Raw genomic sequence first — 20,740 nt, forward strand, 5'->3', positions numbered from 1 at the left:
CGCGGTGGCGGCGGCGGCGGCGGAGGAGGAGGCGGCGGTGGCGGTGGCGGTGGCGGAGGCGGAGGAGGGTAGGTCTTCCCCGGGACTGTATCTGCGGAGCCCCGCGGCCGTTGCCTGTTGAGAGCGGAGGAGCGGCGCGAGGAGGCAGCGGCTAGCGCGGGGGAGAGCGCAGCGGCGGGACGTCTCCGGCGGCCGCGGCACCGGCGGCGGCGCTGGCTCGCGGGGAAAGCAGCGGCAGCAGCAGCAGCAGCAGCAGCAGCAGCCACAGCAAGAGCAGCAGCAAGAGCAGCAGCCTCTCCGCCGCCGGGGACGCCGAGGCGCGGCTGGTGGCACTGACATCGGCGGCCCTGCCTCTCCTCCTTCGCCCCCGGCCCTCCCCATGTGACCGGTTTTAATCCCGGCCGTGTGCGCGCGTGGGGGGGCTCCATTCCGCGGTGCCCGGTCTTCCGTGCCGGGGTGGGTGCTTGTGTGTGCGCCTCTGCTGCACATCTCCCTCCCCTCCAAGAATAAAAGAAGAACCTGGAGGCGTGCTCAGAAAATAAATAAATACCCCCCTCTCCACGCGCGCGCACACACACACACACACACACACACACACTCGCGCGCGCGCGCGCAGCCTGGAGCGAGTCGGCGGGGCTGGCGGCGGCGGCGGCGGCGGCGGCGGAGGAGGAGTGAAGGCGGCGGCGAAGGAGGGACGCGCGGAGAAGGCAGTAACTTTAAAGCCAGCTCAGAGCCCAGACCTCCAGCCGAGCGGTTTGCAGCGCGGCGGCGGCGGCGGCGGCGGCGCTGAGTGTCTGGCCCGCGGGTCCGGTCGGGGTGTGCAGTCGGACGGACGAGCAGCGTGTCGCTGTCCCCCGGCGGCTGGAGATGTCCGAGCCCAAGGCAATTGATCCCAAGTTGTCGACGACCGACAGGGTGGTGAAAGGTAAGCTGAGCGCCGCGGCCGCCCGGGCTGCACCGAGTGCCGCAAGGCGCCCGGGCGGCTCACCTCGCCTCCCCTCCCCTCCCCCTCGGCCCGGCTTCTCTCCCCGCTCCCGCCGCGGAGCGGACCTTCTAGGATATTGTGCAACCCGCGAGCCCCCCTCCCCCACGCCACCCGCCCCGCTCTGCCCTGCCCCGCCGGGCGGGGGGGACATCGGTGTGGACGGGGGCGTCAGTTGGCAAATGGCTGAGCCGCGGGGAGGCGGTGGCGGTGGCGGGAGGGGGCGCCGGGGGGGTGGTGGTGGTTGCTGGCAGGGTGTAGCTGCTGTGACAGAAATAGGAAGTGGGTGGCTGCTCGCAGGCTTGCATAGGATCAGGTTTATGTTTTTTTTTTCTTTTTTTGCTGCTGGTGTGTGGGGTGTTGTTGTTGTTGATTTATGGCTTTTAAAAAATTCATAGGGCATTTTTGTGTGGCCGTGGCTCTGGAGCGAGCGCCTCTCGCGGGCAGGGCTTTCGGCAGCGCTCCATTGCAGCAATTCCCTGCGCGCCCCCTCCCCCTCGCCTCCCCCTGGACCGGCCTGCACAGCACTCGCGAGAGAGCTAGAGAGCGTGTGTTGGGGAGGAGGGGGGAGCCCGGTGCTTCCTCCGCACGCGGAGGGGGCGGCCGCAGCGGGAGGGGGCCCAAAGGGCTGCGTGGGGGCCCGAGAGGCGGGAACGACCTGCCAGCTGCCTTTGCCGGGCTGGGATTCCCCCCTGCATGCCCGGGGAAAGACGGGAAAGGTAGTGCTCCAACCTCCTTTCCGCCCCTGGCGCTCCCCGCTGACCTGTCATTGCTCTTGAAGGGCTCCTGGCGCGTGCACACCTCTGCCTGGGTAACCTCTGCTGTCAAGCCTCCTCCACGCCCCTGCCACCCACCCCTTGTAAGGCACTATTTGATTCCAACGTTGCCTTTTCTCCCCCCTGGAGTGTGTGCTCCCGGGAGTGGATGGCTCTGAGGTTAACTGGCCCAGAAGAGGTGGTATGCGTGGGGGGCAGACAGTGGGACAGGCATGGTCATCCAGTCAGTTTGAAGGGGAGACCCACTGTCCTCTCAGTTTTCCAAGGTGGAGTCGGGGAGGAACCTTCCTGGAAATCTAGGAAGAATGAGGCAACACGGTAGAACCACCAGGATTAATTAAGTAGGAGCCCTCATTCCTGGTATCTGGACATTCAGCAAAGCAGGGATGGCCATGACTAAGAGGAGCCAGTCTCTGAAATCCGAAATAATTCTGGTGGTGTAGAGTGTGTGTGTGTGTGCTGGTAAAGTCATTTGCACCAAGACCACTTAGAAGTAACCTAGCAGCCTAAAGACATGAACCCCCTCAGGGTTTAGGAAGTGTCCCCTCCCCCTTGCAGGTTTGCTAAGTTGTGTGTGTGTGTGTGGGGGCTGGTCAGTGCTGGGGGGGGGGAGAGAGGAGAAAGGAGAAGGGGAAACAGTAATTTTCTGATTTTGTTTTGGTTACATTAGAATCTGCCTCAGTACAGATTTCATAGGTTCATTTAAATTGAAACGGGCTGCAAAAAAATGAAATGCCTACATCTATTTTATTTTTTCTGCAGGCATGGATTCTTATGTAAATAGTGTATTCAAATTTATGCAAAAGACGTATTTTGTATTAAAGGCTTCTTTGGACATTTTAGAAACCTAATGCCTTTTGCTGAAATATCAGAGAATAACAACTGACTCCCTAGTGCTTGAAGTTTGTTTAGGTATAGCATCAATCTGAAAGCTTAAATCATGTTTCAAAACAACCATTATGAAGTCTACAGTTCAAATGATACCTGCAAATATGTTGGGAAAATAAAAAACACAGTAAATCTTATGTGTGCACAGTCTCATTCCCTGGTCAGAAAATGTGGATTCTTAATAGAAAGGCATATACATTGTTATTTGAACAGTGTAAAAATAATTGTTCATATGTTCTGTCTTTATTGGTGTATTTACAAGAACCATTTGATGTCTAGTTTTACACACTTCCATCCATAATTCCAAAAATTTTGTTTTATGTATTTATGCAATGGAACATAAATGTGCGTAATAGACTCAAAACAGGAAAAGCTAATTTTACCTTCCTTTTAGTATTTTCTGTTCATAGAGAAGTTTTATTGATGAATTCAAATTTCAGGGCAGGCGCACTGCTGATATTTGTTATGCTGTTGAGGTTGGAAACAGTGTTTTGTTCATAATTATTTGAGATGAAAATGTATTTTGATTGTTGGCCTTTTACAAAATAATACTTATACTTGTCTATACATATACAGCTATATGCAAGTGTATATGTATATATACATGCTTAATGATTGAAAAGCACCTGTGTGCTAAATGGAAAATACATTATCAAGTGACTTTTTATATTGCCCAAATTAGGTAATATATATAATGACAATATGACTTTCATAAATTTTGTTAGACCTTCATCTCGGCGATCATTATTTAATTCATTTGTTACTACAGGAAGATAATCCTTGAGGAAATACTTGTGCTCCTTAGAGTATTTTTCCTTTTACAAAGTATGTTTAATATTATGTTTAACCTTACCTGTCTATAAGAGCAAGAAATACAGAGAACATCATTGCCATGGTATGCCAAGGGCATTGCTGGCAGTTACTTTCAGGAGTGCTGTTTGGCTTTTGCTGTATAACAAATTGCTGTTTACAGGGCTGCACTGTCCTAGTGGCTTTGTCCCTAGTAACGTGCTGACACACTCTGGATTTACACTTGCAGAATGCAGCATGAACAAGGTGGTGTGAGTTAAGTCTCAACCATGGCATTTTTGAATCTGTAGATTTTGTAGAATATGTGAATGCGTTTAGAGACCTTCTCATTTATTTATTTATTTTGAAGATTTATATATTTTGAAGTTACGAAGAGAGTAGGAAATGGAGGGAGGAGACGTGGTGGGGAGGGGGAAAGAGAGAGAGAAGAAAATTCCATTTACTGCTGCCCTCCCCAAATGGCTATACTGATCAGGGCCTGACAAGATCAAATTCAGAACCCAGCAACTTCATCTGGGTTTTACATGTGGGTGTTGGGTACCCAAGCTCTTGGGCCATTTTCTGCGGCTTTCCCAAGCGTATTAGCAGAGAGCTGAGTTGGAAATGGAGCAGAGGGGCACGAACTGGCACCCATATGGGATGCTGGCATTGCAGGATGTGGCTTAACTGACTATGCCACAACACCAGCCCTCTCATCAATTTTTTAATCCTAAAAAATGAAAGGAATAATGGCAAGGGGCATGCAAAACATTTATTTAAATTACCTCAGAAAAAAGTTAACTTCAGTTAGCAAACTTGGCGTGGTTTCATTTGGGCTGTTGTTGGATAAAAAGTAATGGAACATGAAATTCAGAGAAAGTGTCTTGGTACTGACATTTGTGGGAAATATTTGATCTTTTAAGTATTTTGCCTTGTATTTTAAAATAAGTATTTCATAGCCATAAGGCAAAAGGTGGAGGGTAATAATTAACATAACCATCTCTTTTTTCCCTAAATGTTCCCTATGACCAGATTTTTCTCAGCGTTGGTTCTCCTGCAGTCTTTAGTCCAAACTTTGACTTTTCTTTCACTCTGGTTGCTCCAGCCTGGAATGCTTTGGCCCTAAAATTCCGTAGTGACTTAGAACTCTGCTGCGTGACAGCAGTACTGGAAATGAATGTTCAGGTAGTGAAGAGTATGTGTTTACTTTGTTACATGTCTTGGCCTTTGGCAATATACTTTTTTTTTTTTTGAACAAACTTAACCCAAACTGATTCAAGTGGTAGAAATTTCTTATCGTGGCATGTTTTTGAGAGAGGAATTCCTGGGTAGATTTTGGGGACTCTGTTACCTAGTGCAGAGTGGTGCTCCTTTTAATGTTGCTTTGCTTACTGGTAACTGGTGGTTTTCCCTTTATGTTATCTGCTTCTGTGTGCGTGATGTTGACAGAATACATGTAGGAAAACTCTGAAATGATATGTAGATAAGCGTGTATGTACATCTATTTATCTAGAGAATCTATATAATGGAGGCAAGTATACCTTGAAGTGGAGATACATCGCAGTATGCAACTCTACTTCTGAATAAAAGTAGAATCTGTTAAATATATCTTGACATTAGAATGCTGGACTTAATACCATTCACTATATCTACAAATCAGGATACACTTAAATAGCATGGTGATGGACTTGTGACTGTTGTTGAGGAACTGAACTATTATAACAAGATAAGAGAAAGCAATGGGGATGGGGGTATAGGAGGGTGGAAGGGGAATTTCTGATCTTAAGGAACTGTATCATGAAAAATTAATTATAAAAAGTATGTATTAAAAAAGGCATTTAATCAAGAAGATGCTGGGTGAGTAAAGTATTCTGTAAATAAGGATAAATTACCAGTATTTCTGAGTTGGACTGGTAATGCTGCCTTCTTTAAAGGAACATGAAGTTATCCCACACCTGAAGTAAATGTCATATTAGGCTCTTTAAATGGAGTCGTAATTACCATTTCGTTCTGATACCCTAAGATGTGCTCATTGGAAATTTATTTGACTGGCATTTTGCTACCATCAGCTGAACTGTTGCATGTATCTGGGATTCCATTTCAGTTTAGTGAAACCTCATTAATTCAGTATCATTAATTTGTGATTAAACATAAGTGATGGATGCTTGAAGTTTATATTAGTGTAGATGTGAAGAAAGGAGTTTGCTAATCTAATACTGTAAGCAACATAGTTGCAACATGGCTAATGTACTTAAAGAGTGCAAATTATTTCACTTTATAGTGAAGAACAAGCACATTCATGCTGTTAGTTACAAATGAGGTGGATCTACTTATTAATATTTCCTTTTAAGACTTGTATAAAAACAAAACGTGCATTGCTTTTAAACATTTTGTAACTTAAGGTATAGGGCAGTCACTGAGATGGATTCAGGGAAATTTCAGTGATTTTAAAAACTTTTGATTAGAAGAATCTGCATTTTTTAAAGATTTATTTATTTTTATTGGAAAGTCAGATATACAGAAAAGAGGTGAGACAGAGAGGAAGATCTTACGTCCGCTGATTCACTCCACAAGTGTCCACAACAGCCAGAGCTGAGCTGATCCGAAGCCAGAAGCCAGGAACTTCTTCTAGGTCTCCCACGTGAGTGCAGAGTCCCAAGGCTTTGAGCCGACTCAACTGCTTTCTGAGAACACAAGCAGGGAGCTGGATGGGAGGTGGGGCTGCTAGGGCATGAACCAGTGTCCATATGGGATCCTGTCATGTGTAAGGTGGGGATTTTAGTTGCTAGGCTACCATGCAGGGCCCAGAATCTGCATTTTAAAGATAGTATTTTTTGGACTCTAGGTAGCGTAAGTTTTACTTTAAATGAACAGTGTATTTTAAAATGTTCCATTGAATTTTAAAAGGCTCACAACTTAGACTCTAGTTAATACAATTCATTCCAGCATTTGTATAACTTTTTCAAAAAAGCTTGTTGGGAGAAAGAGGATGAGGAGCAGTGAGCCCCTATGCTTAAAAAACTGTAGCATGGAAAATAATACATAAAAAAGTTTACAGCTCCAAAATTTTGTTTTCATTTTATGATATGTTTTTATTTGTATTTTTAAAAGCATGAAGTAAGACTTTGATATACCCACCATATCTTATGGATTCTTGTAACTTCAGCAGTTGGCCTCTTACACCTTTCCTTTTATGAACCGAAAAAAGAATCCATTTAGACTGACTTTGTTGAAAACCTGTATTTTTTAAAGAGATATTTCTCCTTTATCTAATCTGATTAAATTGCTATATTGAAAGTTTTGTTGGAATTTGCTGAGCCCCTTCACAGCTATTAAAAGGTTCATAAGTCATGCTCTGGAATTTTGCTTATTACTGATAGTTTTGTCATTCACCTTGTCTAATTGTAGTGGTAGCTAAATACACAGGCTGCTGGTTCCATGCATAAAAGAGTACTAATCCTAAATGAGATATGGGAGAGTAGGGGGTTGTACTTGCTCTCTTCCCCTGGGAATGGGGATTCATGTACTTGCTGGCATGATCACAGATGACGATGTGTTACGTGTTTCAGATCAGTGAAGAACAGTGACCTATCGACACTGAAGGCTGTGAATATCATGTGTCTACAATGGTAACTTAATGATGGCACATACTTTAATTGTTAAAGAAAAAGATAGGATAATAAAATGATAGAATGGATAAAATGATCATTAATGGAGCCAGAGTGCAAATAAGTATAACCATTTCTCCCCCTTTAGTAGAGAAACTAATCTCACTTGAAAATATTATTGATTGCTGACAGTTTTTTGCTATGTTTATAATTACATCTTGCTCCTTATTTTTCACTAAATATAGTTTTGGATTTAGCATTGTGATACATGTTACAATCTCCTTTGATCTTGGCAGGAGGCTCACTAAAGAAGTACTACTAAATGTTTTTTTATTCAGGAAAAATATATAGATATATGCACACACATACAAGGAAACAGGAACTGCATACTCTCCTGTGAAGGAGTTTGCTTTACTTTTGTTTTGAATGTTGTTGTGGTAAGTCTCCTTAGCTATAGATAATGAAACACACTGTTGCAGTTGCTTAAGAATTTTGCTAGTTTTGTTAAAGCATCAACCCATACTCATTACACTTCTAAGAACAGAGTGGGAGTGATATAGCCACTGAAGTATTTGTAAATTAAGCCTCTAGTCTTCTTGATATTTTCAACATTTTAAATTTACTTTATTTCCATGTTCACTTCTATCTCCTACATGAACCCAGAATATATATATTTATAAAAAATATACAAATATATATAAATATATATGTAAATATATATATATAAAATAAGAAATCAACAGGAAAAAATCTGTTATCACTCCATGGTTAGTGTTCTGAATAATGGCTTAAATCAGATGGAGAATTGATCCATTGCTGGGATCACAAACTCTTTTTTCCCGAATATGCAGACAGTAGACTTCCCAGATGTTAAAACAAGCAAGCAAACAGATAAAAAGACTCAACTGAGGAAGTGACAGCAAATTGTTTAAAATGTTGTGTTTTGATATTAAGGTGGATTCTTTGTGAGATCATCATAAAAAAAGCCTCATCCCCTCATTCATTACTCTAATCCGTGAGTTTAACTTTTGGTAAAATTTCTTATAACATTTGTTTTAAAGAGGTGCTATCTGACTTTCCATAAATTTGTATTTTTGGTAAGGAGAAATTCTGCATGTGTCTACAAAATAATAAAACCAATATATATCAGTGATTTGTGAAAATTGTAGGTTATGACATACACTCTCACAATGTTTATCAGTCTCACATGCTGTCTGCAGTTAGGAAACCAAATGAGAAGCTAAATTAAAAACAAAATATTCCCATCAGCTCTTAAGATTTTGAGACTAAAGAGAATTTATTTGTTATGTTAGTTGTATTGCCAAGCTTTTTTGGGGGCATGATGTGGGATGAGTGGGGTGGGTGGGATTTACTAGTTCCAATAAGCTAGCTACTAGTTTGAAATGTTTATTGGTTTCTGTGTAACATTAAAGTGTTTTTGAAATTCTAATATGTTAGTGTTTAAATATTGTCTCCCTTTTGCATACATTTGAAAGTTATATGAAACTATTTGTTAATTTGTATATCCAGAATTATAGTTTGGAAAATATAGCCATTGTACCGGTGGATTCCAGCTAAATATCTTATGGATTGAATAGATTCTTGTTGCATGGTTTGGCCAGTGCACATTTTCACATGCCTTCTGAAGCCACAAATTAAATGTTTATTTGGGTGTGTTGATTCTGCTTTTGTGTAAGTGGTTCTTTTAATGACTGGTAAATTAGAATACATACTATTCTAACAAAAAGGGATGGGAGAAGGAGGTATTAGTAAGGTAACAGATTGAGGATGTTTTGTTGTTTGGTTATGTGGACTGGATTTCTGCCTATGGGAAGTGAGAAAAGGTGATAAACCTCTTTTGGTTTAGGTTAAACTTAAGCCTTTCCATCAGTTTTTTTCATAGGCTAATCCATTTTTGACAAGTGAGAAAAGTTAACCATTCAGTGCTGGATTCATTGCCATACACTTAAAGCATATGTATTCTTACGCATATATTATGTGGTGTACCTCCTCCCTTGAAATGATGGCTCTTCTAGGTCAGTAGAAGAGTATAGTTTTTGGTTTTGATCCGTGCATTTTAGTTACTGCCCATATGTTAACCAAAAGAACCGTGACCTGGGAAGTTTCTTTAAAAAACAAAACAAAAAGCCAATGAAATTTTATCCCCTAAAATTTTTTGTTACATCTCAGTTTATCATTTTCTGTAATTCCTCTGTAATTTAGAAAGAACTCCTGCCCTCCTTTGGCCCCCAAAATGTCATTGTATGCTATCCGATGTGAAGACATGGGTGGCACCAACTCTACTGACGCCTACTATTCTATGTGGCAGTGAGCCATCCTGTTATTTGTTTTTAAGAGTCGTGTGAATTGCTCCATTCTGTCTAATTGAATTAAAAGCACTATATATTCTTGCTCATATGATAGAACCTGAGTCTAGATTTCAGGCTTGTGCTTTTTTTTTCTTTATAAAGGTATTTTTGTTCTTCATAAACTGAAAAAGAATGATACTGTTTACATATTTTTATGCTCTTAAAATCTACACATACCTCTTCTGTGTGGCCTGATGATTGCGATTGAACAAGTCTCCCATCATTCAGTTTTCTTCATTTACTCTCCAGTTCCGTTGTCATCTCCACTGGGACTGATGGCTCCTGCAACCTTCAGCTGGAGTAAAGGAACAAGGCTCTTCCTTCTCAGGAGGACACCTGGCCAAGAGCATGCTGCTGGGAGGATTTGCTTACTTAGCTGCCTCTTGTCCCCAGCAACTGGAGAGCCCTCCAGAAAGGAGCCTGGTTCCGTTTATCTTTGTATCCTTACCTCTGGTACATGAATTGTCACAGGATAGGCATTGGCTATTTGGATGTTGAATGAATAAAATTATAGATAAAAAGTAAGATGGGTTTACATTTTGAAATAATAGACTTTGATATTTTGAAATTTTATGGATCTTAAATCATGGTCAGCTCACAAATATGTAATGATTTTTAGAATTTGTAATCTCCAGTGCTGTATCAGTAGATTTTCAGGTGAGGTTTTGAAATGCTGTATTTTGTTAGTTTGGATTATATGGCTTTTATTTAATAATGTACGTAGCTGACAGGAATGGCTTTCCAGGCAGAGCGCTTGATTTTCAGTGCTTTGGTGTCAGTCCAAACGTATATGAGCTGATTTTTTTCCCCCAAAGGTAGGTGATGGTTTCTCTGTGGGCAGGAGCAGTGATGATAATTAATCAGGGGAGAGCTGTGTAGCTGGCAGAGAGCTATATAGCAAATGGCTGGAAAGTTAGGATTACACTTGTCAATGGCCACATGCAAACAAATGAAAATTAGCAGGGTTAGCATTTACAATAGAGATGTGAAATACTGTGTGTATGTGAATGGATGACTAAACACCAGTGGTAAAATCTTCAGGGCCAGCACCTGAGTAAGACTAGTCCTGAGTTAGTTCCTTTGATGGTCTGTCTGTGTGGTCAGTGCTTTTAAAAGAGCCCAGCCTTGGAATCTGTGGTAACACGGAGGACGTACAATGAGGTAGCCACTGTCAGTCCTGTCCTCTCAGATGGCCACTGAACCTGCCCTTGCTTGGAGTTGGTTGTATGGGTCCAGTTAACGCGGATCAGCTGAAGGGTTCCAGACTCCGTTTTAATTTCATTCTGAAGCAATCCTTTCAGTCACTTGTAGGGACCAGGACTGACAGTGTCTCCCCAGTGCAGAAATATTTTCCTTTCAAGGAATGCAGTGTAGTGAAACTGTAGCTCCTTACATCAAGTCTTACTGTTGATGTTTTGCTAATTTGCAGCATTCAGTAACCAAGAGGGAATCTCTGTTAGCCTCACTTCCCATCAGAATTCTGTCTCATTTCTCAGTCTCTTTTCTTTTCTGTCATTTTACGTGTAAAATTTTGGAGTGTGTAAGAGAAAAAATCCTCATGATGATTAAAGAATTTTAAATTGTAAAAGATTATGCAGTATGAATAAGGAAGGCTGAATGGTGATTCTTAACTGCAAGTTTCAAGTATTAGAATGGTTTTTTCCTACAGTGGATCATATCCACATGTCTGTAACCCCTATCAGCTGAAGAAAAAGCTGTGTTTGCAGGTATCAGAGTTAGGTGAACTTAGGAAAAATAAAAACCAAAACAAAACAAAAAAACAACCAAAGACCAAAAAAACAAAAACAAAACAAAACAAAAAAAAACAAAAAAACAAAAACCCCGAATAGTTATCTGGATAAAGACATTTTACTGGTGTTGGTTTCAGTCACTTAACACTACAGTAGTTTATAGGGCATGTTTAGATGGAGAGAATAACTGATTCTCATTTGTTTTGATTGTGATTTGAGCACATTTGTGCACCAAAGAATAGTTTAAACCTGACATGAGATTTTTGAAGCTGAAAGGAACCTTGGAGATCTGATTTCTAATTTAGCCTGCATCTAATCTTCTGACTGTATGTTGGGAAGAAGAGTTGGGGGATTGAGGGGTAGTGTTTATTTTTGAGTGTTTATTTTGTTTGTGTTTGAGCCAGACAGATTCCTAGAACCCTGAATGTACTCTAGAGTTGTAGTTCAGTCCACCCCTAACATGGAAACTCCTGTTGCCTTCCTGACCCATGGTTATCCTGCCACTAGATGTACACATCTACTGAGAGAGAGCTCCTTACTCTCTCTCAATTTGGTATTCTTAACATTGCCCCATTGGATTTCAGAGAATGAACCGCAAGTGTTTTTCATGAAAGACCTCCTTGGATAAAGAAACCAACTTTTTTCTTCTTAGTTCTAGACATTCTCCAAAGCGGGATGGTTTCTTGCTCCCTCTGTTATCTTAGTAACTTTTTTGACTCCACGTTAGGGAGTCCTTTGAAAACAGAGGCAAAGGTTCATCTTGGCTTTACTCTCTCCATGGGACCTCGAACACCTTCAGCTCAGTTTCCTCAGTGGTTTCATGCTGACCTTTAAGCTACTTGGGACTTAAAATTCTCTCCTGGGTGACCCCAATCCAGCTTCCCGTGATATCCCTTGCTTGGCTGAGTATTGCACTGTGATGATAACCTTTAGAGCTCATACCTTTTTTTTTTTTTTTAGATTTATTTATTTTTATTGGAAAGGCCGATAGAGAGGAGGAGAGACAGAGAGGAAGATCATCCGTCTGATGATTCACTCCCCAAGCTGCTGGAGCTGCGCCAATCCTAAGCCAGGAGCCAGGAGCTTCCTCCAGGTCTCCCACGCAGGTGCAGAGTCCCAAGGCTTTGGTCGGTCCTTGACTGCATTAGAGAGCTGGATGGGAAGCGGGGCTGCTGGGGTTAGAACCAGCGCCCATATAGGATCCTACTGCTTTCAGGGCAAGGACTTTAACCTTTACAGCCTGAGCTCATAACTTTCTAATGGAAATTCTGTAATTTACATTTTTTCCCCCAGGCCCTTTGCAGTTTTGGTTGTCCTCTTGACACACCTTGTCTGCCCTGTTAAGCAGTAACATCCCAGGAAATCAACAGTGATTTCCTAGAGGTGTTCCTTTCACCTTTTATTTACAGTACACACAAGTAATAAAGATAGGGTGATAGTCTGGTACCCTTGGGGTATTTGTGGGGTAATGAGAGGTTACATGCCTTGCTTACTTTTTAAATCCTAAGAGAAAGGCAGCTGGTTACCCTACTTAACCACAGCCAACCCTTTCTCACCATCTGTCCTTACTCATGCCGGGTCTTAGTTGTTGATAAACAACACCTAAGGCCATTGAATTTAGTTAACCTAGTGCATTGAATTGTAATTTGATAACTAGTGTAAGTTTCACTGATACCAGTAGGGGATCAGTGGTTTCCAACTGTGGTGTCAAAACACATTGTTGTGTTACCTCTGAGGCCTTAACGGATGCTGAAGAAAACATGCAGGGGACAATTTAAAAATATCTGTGTTTAAAGTAGATCCAAGTTCATTTTTGAAGTTTCATTCTAATGTGACTGACTGGAGTTATAGTAGCCATGCATAACTTAAAGTGTGCTTGATTTTTACTGATATGCCTTTAATTAGTGAAAATTTACTGTATTTCCCTGTACAGTTTTGGTGACTTATCATCAGCCTCTTGATTAACTCAAGTTACTGTTCTGTCTTGTAAAGGCATGACGTGTACATCTCTATGGAACAAAGATTGAGACCTGCAATGAAGAATATACGTTTACTAGCCAGGTCTGTGAATTATGTAGATCTTGAAACCTTTAGATAGGGATGTCTGGGTTGATTTCAAAATGCTGAATGAACATTTCTTCAAACATCTCTCAGGGAGTATCATGGCCAAAATTGTATGATTCATAATTTACATATGATAAGATTGGCCTTCTTTGATAGAAGATTCAAAAGTAACTGATCTTTAATATGTAGTATTGTGAATTGGCTAATTTAAGTTTTCTTTTCCTTAGTAATTTTAAATCCAGGAAAAATCTTGGACTTCGTTTTCTCCTTTTAAATCTATATTCTGTGACTATTACAGCACTCAGTTTTCCGTATTGCTTGCTTTCTACCTGCTGCCAGCCAGGATGATGCAGCACCTCTGCTGATAAATAGATTATTACATTGACTGAAAACGACTGTTGAAAATCCTTCTCTCACTTTGAAACCACCTTCCGACACATCCGTCTATCTACTTTGCCATTCTTCTGTTATGCCCAAGTATGCATCAACATAATGAACTTGGGCCTAGCCTGAAGTAAGACAATCCCAGGACACGTGGAATGCAAAAGTAAACCACTGGGTAATTGTAATTAGTAGCAGAATATAGAACATGTTGGCATATAGGTAATGGAATGACGAACTGTCATCATTCTACTTTTTATTTTTGCAAAAACAAATGGAACCAATATTATTTTTTTCAGCGTGTAGCATATAGAGGTATGTGTTTGCATGTTGAGCTTATTTTAAAATGAATACGGTGTAAAATCTGCTGCTGAAGGAGGGATCAGCATTTATGTCCAGAATTCTGTTATAACTCAGTTTTTTTTTTTTAAGATTTATTTATTTTTGTTGGAAAGGCAGATTCATAGAGAAGGATTTACCAAGAGAAAAATCTTGGCCGGAGCTGATCTGAACTGAAGCCAGGAACTAGGAAGCTTCTTCCACAGGTGCAGGATCCCAAGGCTTTGGGCTGTCCTCTACTGCTTTCCCAGGCCACAAGCAGGGAGCTGGCTGGGAAGTGGAGCAGCTAGGACACAGACTGAACCAGCGCCCATATGGGATCCTGGCACATACAAGGCGAGGATTTAGTCACTGAGCCATTGTGCTGGGCTGCTGTAACTGTTTTAATCATGGTATTTGCAGGAGAATTATGGGCTGTTGAAAGTGGAGTTGCCTTCGGTAGCTCAACTAGCTGGTAAAAAAGAAATATATTCTTTTTTAGATGATTAACAGACTGATGTCTCCCTCTCCCAGAACTTTCAGTAATGGAGAAGCTGCATCAGAGTGCTGGAAGATCATGAGTTTAAAGCCAGGCAAAACCTGGGATTAAATCCTGATGTGCTAATTGCCAGCTCTCTGTGCAGGAGCAAGTCATGTGGCCATCCTGAATCCATTTCTTAATGAATCTTCGAAATGATGATATTTTGCAAAGTTGTAAAGGTGAAATAGTTATGTATATAAAATGTTTAGTCTGGTGCCTGCACAGAAAGAAGCCCAGCACATACTTGGTATTTTGTTGTTGGACAGCTCCCTTGAAAGCCAAACTTTGTCTTCTAGAAATAGTTTGCATCAAAGTGTTTGCTTCCTTAGCTCCTACCAGTCTATAGAGACAGTTTTGCAAAGATCAGCAATGGCTGTGCAATTGTTGGTTTCTGTGGTAGTTGACATGATGACCTACCACTTCTTGAAATGCTGTTCCTGGTTTTCACAGATTTCCTCTTTTTTTGACTTGTTTGCCAGCTGCTCTTGCCATCCTAAATGTTGATGTTTCATTGCCCCTGTTAGTCCAGGCAGTTTTCTTCCCAGGACATCGTTGATTACTGCTTGTAGACTAATGACTAACAACATAGTATTTTCTCTGGGACTAGCTTTCCAACTTCATGTTCAAGTGGTTTGTGGGTAGGTATGGTGAAAATAAAATGTGCTATCTGTTCTTTCTTTCTGATCTTAGGTGAGGTTATCACTAGCCATCTTGTTGAGTAGATTTGTCACTCATTTCAGACCTTTTGAAGAATTTGCTTAGAGTGGCACGAATCTTCCAAAGTCAGTTCTCTTGGCTTTCAACCTTGTCCCTTCTCATACATTTTTTTTCCTGACACATTGATTTTCTTACATTGTTGCTAGGGTGATTTTTCTACAATAAACATCTGATCATTCCAATTCCTTATTTGATTGTTGGTCTTCTCTTATTGGCTTTTAGGGATACTCTGTATTAGTATGAAATTTAACTCTTTTATGATTTTTGAAAATATATTACATCGTATGCTACATTATACTGAATTGAAGTCTTTCTAGTTTATTAGAATATAAGTTTTTGAGAGTAGGAAATAACCATTTTATTTGTATGTTATAGTCTGAGTCTTTATCTGTGTTTATGCTAGTAGAAAAGTTGATTGAATTGAACTATTTAAAATTCCCAGCTAGACCTTCCTGGCTGTTTATTTCCTTTAGCTTCATCTGGAGCACTTTTGCTGTCTCCTCTGTAAACCTCCGATGTACTCTTGAGGAATAGCAGTCTGCTATGTATTGTGCCTTCCATATCCACTGTGTTAACTGGAGTTTGTAGCATGTCTTGTCATTCGAAGTCTTTGAGGGCAGGAGCTTATCCTGTTGATCTCGCCAGTGCTTGGCATGCTCTCCCTCCTGAGGTCCCTCCCTTCCTTCCTACTTAGAACAGATTGGCTAGCTGAGATATTCCTATCACAAAAGCATAATGATAGTATCAGTGCTCTCCCCCTCCAGGGTCATGCTTTCTATTAATGTAGCTGAAATTTGATTACTTTGTCTAATAATCTTGATTTAGGGAATACTTGACCTTTTCCTCTGCTTCCCAGGGCATTTTTTGATGAAGCCACATATTCATCACTCTGAACTTTGTAATTATTTTTATAATTCTAAGCACAGGATTTTAACGTTTTACTGCTCAGTTTTTATTTAATCTTATCTTGTTCTCTGATTCTAACTTTTTTAGACGGTTTTTAAGCATCTGGAAATTTAACTTACTCTTCTTACTTTTTTTGCTGCATATGTCATTGCTGGATTTGTTTAGGTCTTTACCTAAATCTGGTACTGAATTCTAGAGGTGTAGTGATTTTGAATGACTGTATGTACGAATACTACTTTTGGGTTCTGCATATGTGACTTCCAAAGCCATAGAGAAAGAAGAAATTGCCTGAGTGGTTACTGTCCTTGATGTTTTCCATAGCTAGTTGGAATGTCTTTCTATAGTTGTACATTGGAATCATGTCTTCCAAAAAATTCTTATGGCTTTTTCTGCATTGAGGTTCATTTTAACCTTTGGTGATTTCAAAGATTAGAAGAAATGAAATTTTGGTCCCGGTGTGATGGCTCAGTGGCTAAAATCTTTGTCTTGTGTGTGCCAGGATCCCGTATGGGTGCCAGTTTGTGTCCCAAATGCTCCACTTCCCACCTAGTTCCCTGCTTGTGACCTAGGAAAGCAGTGGAAATGGCCCAAATCTTGATACCCTGCATTCAATTGGGAGACTCTGGAGAAGCTCCTGGCTCCTGGCTTTGGATCAGCTCAGCTTTGGCCGTTGCCAACACTTGGAGAATAAACCTTCACATGGGAATTTTTTCTCTCTGTAAATCCTTCTCTGAAAATCTGTCTTTCCAACAAAAATAAGTGAGTCTTAAAAAAAGAAGAAATGAGTTTTGTGTGGATAATGATTAGTGGCTTTTTACGTTTGTTATAGGCATTTGCTTTGTAATATATATTATTTGGTGCTTGCATGTATGCAAACACACCCATTTTATTGGGCAGAGGCAAGAGTGAGCTCCCATCTGTTGATTCATTCTCCAGATATCTGTAAAGGCTCCTAACTGTCTCTGAAGCCGGGAACTCAATCTAGATCTCCCACAGATGCAGTAGGGATCCAGTTACTGAAGCGATGGGTGCTGGCTGTACTTGCAGGAGGCTGGAATTAGGGGCTGAAAGTGGGTGTTGAACCTAAGTGCTGTGATGTGGGCCTCAGACATCTTAACCACCAGGTCAAATGCCTAGCTCATGTTTTATTTAAAGAGAACACTTAATTAATTCTTAGGCTGGTTTGCTGCTTTTTTGTTTGTTTGTTTTGGTCTAACTGTATAATGAAATGTTTTTGTATCTTTCTAGTTTTCTATTCTAAAAAAATGTGAATAACGTTTCTGTGCCCTGTTTGTGGATTACTTGATCTTAAGTGCCTTGGACAAGGTCATCTGGTAAGAGATGGGTTAGGTATTTGGACCTTATATAGTCTTAACTTCAGTTTCTCAGCATTACAGTGTAACTAACCTGAGGGCTATGAAGTCCAAATTCATTACAGAATATCAGCAACTTAGTAGAAGACAGATTGTATTAGGGATTTGTTTTTATGTAATATCCTGTTGCTGTTGGAAGTTGCTTTAGTGGAATAGCAGTGACATTTTCTATGGGAGCAAAATCTGGTATTTGTACGGGGAAGTGTGTGTGTGTCTTTTTAGAAATATCTAACAAAGTCATAGACATGGAGGTGGACTGTGAACTAGGCTTTATTTGGTATTATTGGCCATGCCGTGGCGTTACAACACAAACCCAAAACAGAACTAGGAGTACTGATCACGTGAAGAAGCCATTAGTGCATTTTCTGTTTTTCCTTTAGGTTGAAACTGTGAAAAGGAATTTGGTACCTGTTGCCTCTCTCAGCCTTGGTTCTGGAGACTTGGTTTTTCTTGTGTTCCTTTTCATATTTTTGCACTGAAGCAAATAAAAGAAGCCACATGTAGCTAAAGTGAAAGCCACTTCAAGGGACATCACATGAAACATTTTGAGATCGAGTTATGTGGTTTCACTGTAACATTTTAGATGCAAATGTGAATTGTTTTGAGAGCTGAGTTTTTCATTTACTACTTTTACTGACTATGATGAATATTTAGTCCTGATTCAGTGTCATTTTAAACTGATTGTTTATGAGGATGATGATGATGAGTCAGAATTTAATGCTTCTTCCAAGGTAGGGGATTGGAGAAATGGGTGTGGGGGTGTGTGTGTGTGTGTGTTCGCGCATGTGCGCGCCTGTGATTACTAAACACATTGTAATCCAGTTGGACCTGATAGGACTCGGAAGAATTCTGTGGTTGAAGGATGTGTGGTTCATAGTCTTAGCTGTAAGGGAAGTTCAGTACCCAGCTTTGAGTCACTGGGTTAAGTTCAGTGAATTCTGTTTTCCTGTGGGACCTTTTACTCTCTCTTTATGAATACCTCCGATGTGGGAACATGTACTTTCTGATGGAATCTTATTGGTTTATACTTTTTTTCTTGTCTTTTATTCCCCACTGAAATTTTTGTGTTGGTGAATTTTCTACTTTAAATATGGCTTTATTTTGTTTGGTTGTAGCAATGTTCATTGAGATAGTGAGAAATTCTGAATTAAGATTAAATCTTAAACAGGAGGAGAGAGAATAGGTAACAAACATACTTTTAATTGTTCTTATGAAATTGTTTTAAGAATAAAATTTATAAAGTAGGAAATGAGCACAGAGAATGCTTCTTTTCAGTTTCCTTAGGCAAGTAAAACTTGGACCCACTTCATTGTTTTTGTCCATCTTGACCTTAATAAAGGAGACTAGAAGGACATTCCTGACCTAATTTTTAAATTTTTTTTTAAATGTAAGACCTGTGGATAAGTTACATTCCATCACAGTGGCTTGTGAAAAACGAATACTCTGCATTCTCTTACCTGCCTGTTAATAAGTGGAAATGTACATAAATTGTTTTGTGTACCTGCATTCTGTTTTTTTTAAATGTTTATTTTTACTTGAAAGGCAAAATTGCAGAGACAGAGAGATCGATCTATCTACTGGTTCACTACCCAACCAGCTACAGCTGCTGGTGCTGGTCTAATCTAAAGTCAGGGTCGGGAGTTTCTCCCAGGTTTCCCTCGTGGGTGCAGGGTCCCAAGTACTTGGACTGTCTTCTGTTGCTTTCCCAGACCACAGGCAGGGAGCTGGAATGTTTATGGAGCAGCTGGGACACAAACAGGTGCTCATGGGATCAGCATCCATATGCTTAGCTTATTACTAACAGGCCCTGGCCCAGTACTTGTATTCTTCTTAATAAATACTTTCTTTTACAGTCTTATATTAACCTATATGCTGTGATCGTGGATGAAATTATGTTCTTTCCATTTTCCAAAGTTTCCGTATAGGAAGTTTTTCAGAATTATGAAACTATCACTGATAGTACGTGTTTTAGTTATGTAATTTTCCTGTGGTGTCATTAATGAAGAACCCACTTGTTCTTACTTGTAGTTCTATCCTGTGAAGAAACAGCTTCAGAATTAATGCTCTACTTTTTACTATTAGCCTGTATTAAGGATAGTATTTTCCTTCTGAGCTGCTATCCTAGTGTGTTCAGGAATTTCCTTGAACAGAATGAGTGGGAGGAAAAGCTCACCTGTGGACAGGAAAGCAATTTAAGAGTTAGTAGTGGTGTCTGTAGGCCAACATTAGTTGACTTACTGTTCACTGTGTTTTTTCAAATCCCTGCCTCAAGACATGGCTCAGAGGAGCCTTCACCAAGTGCTATTTTTTGATGTTTCTGGTGAATGCTGGTCTAGAAGAATTGTAGAAGAAAAATAATGATAATAATGGTAATGATAATAAAAATAGCAACATGGCAGGGCTTGGCATGTTGTCTCTTGTCTCCTAGACTCACCTGTTTCTACTTTAGAAACACTTAATCATGTCTTTTGCTTCTCTTTAAATTGGATCCATTTGTATTAAAATTCAATTTAGTTTTACAGTGTGACCTACTTGGTATCAATTATTTTTACAAACACAGTTCCTTTAATCCTGTGGGAGAACTCTGAGGTGGTTAATATGGGAATTTATTTTGAAGTCTGTGAATCAGAGAAGTTGAATTATTTGCTTATGATCACAGAATCAGTAAGGGGTGAAGTTGAGAATCCAAGATTAGCAGTTGTTTCAAGAAATTTCAATTGCATGGGGAAGTTAGGACGAAAGGGTAGTTAATCCTTATGTCACAGCCCCACAAATTAATTACAGAAATTTGGTACATTTTTTAACTTTCCCCAATTTTTTCTTTCATTTTTTTTTCATAGAAGCATTATGAAGCAAATTCCAGACATTTTGTTACCAAATGAACAAATTTTGATGGTGGGTTTCAATTTTTATGCTAATTTTCCAACTGTTGCATGATATAGTATGAGGACTCTGGATGAATGGGAACCATGCTTTTTTGTAAGACAAATAATGTGTCTGCTATCAGTTCCTTTGTGATTATTAGTCATCATTTGCTACTCATTTGTTAATACAATAGTAATGAAATAACCATACTTATCGAGTACTGGCTGTGCACTAGGAACATTTCCTTATACATAGTTAATATGTATTAGTTCTCCATCCTAGCCTCTCCCTATATTCTAGAATCATCTCTTGTTTCAAGTTGCTTTCCAAAAACTGATGTTTCTTTTATGCAAGAATGAAACATTATTCTGCCTGCCTTTGAATCATAATGTTTTTCACTCTTCTTGCCTTT

At 40.4% G+C, this 20,740-nt stretch overlaps 1 protein-coding gene across 2 annotated transcripts in view; it reads left to right on the plus strand.

Annotated features, from left to right (window-relative positions):
* Positions 1–248: 248 nt before the first annotated feature.
* The window catches only part of PPP3CA (protein phosphatase 3 catalytic subunit alpha), a 294,420-nt gene continuing 273,928 nt past the window's right edge, over positions 249–20,740 (plus strand). Inside the window, exon 1 of one of the 2 annotated variants that reach the window (XM_004594298.3) lies at positions 249–925. In XM_004594298.3, the coding sequence (XP_004594355.1) occupies positions 868–925 (58 nt within the window). In that variant the 5' untranslated portion in view covers positions 249–867. The remainder of the gene's footprint in view (positions 926–20,740) is intronic. The other variant, XM_004594299.3, reaches the window with a different exon arrangement.

This window comes from Ochotona princeps, chromosome 7, assembly GCF_030435755.1.
Source record: "Ochotona princeps isolate mOchPri1 chromosome 7, mOchPri1.hap1, whole genome shotgun sequence".
In the NCBI taxonomy this organism is placed as follows: Eukaryota; Metazoa; Chordata; class Mammalia; order Lagomorpha; family Ochotonidae; genus Ochotona; species Ochotona princeps.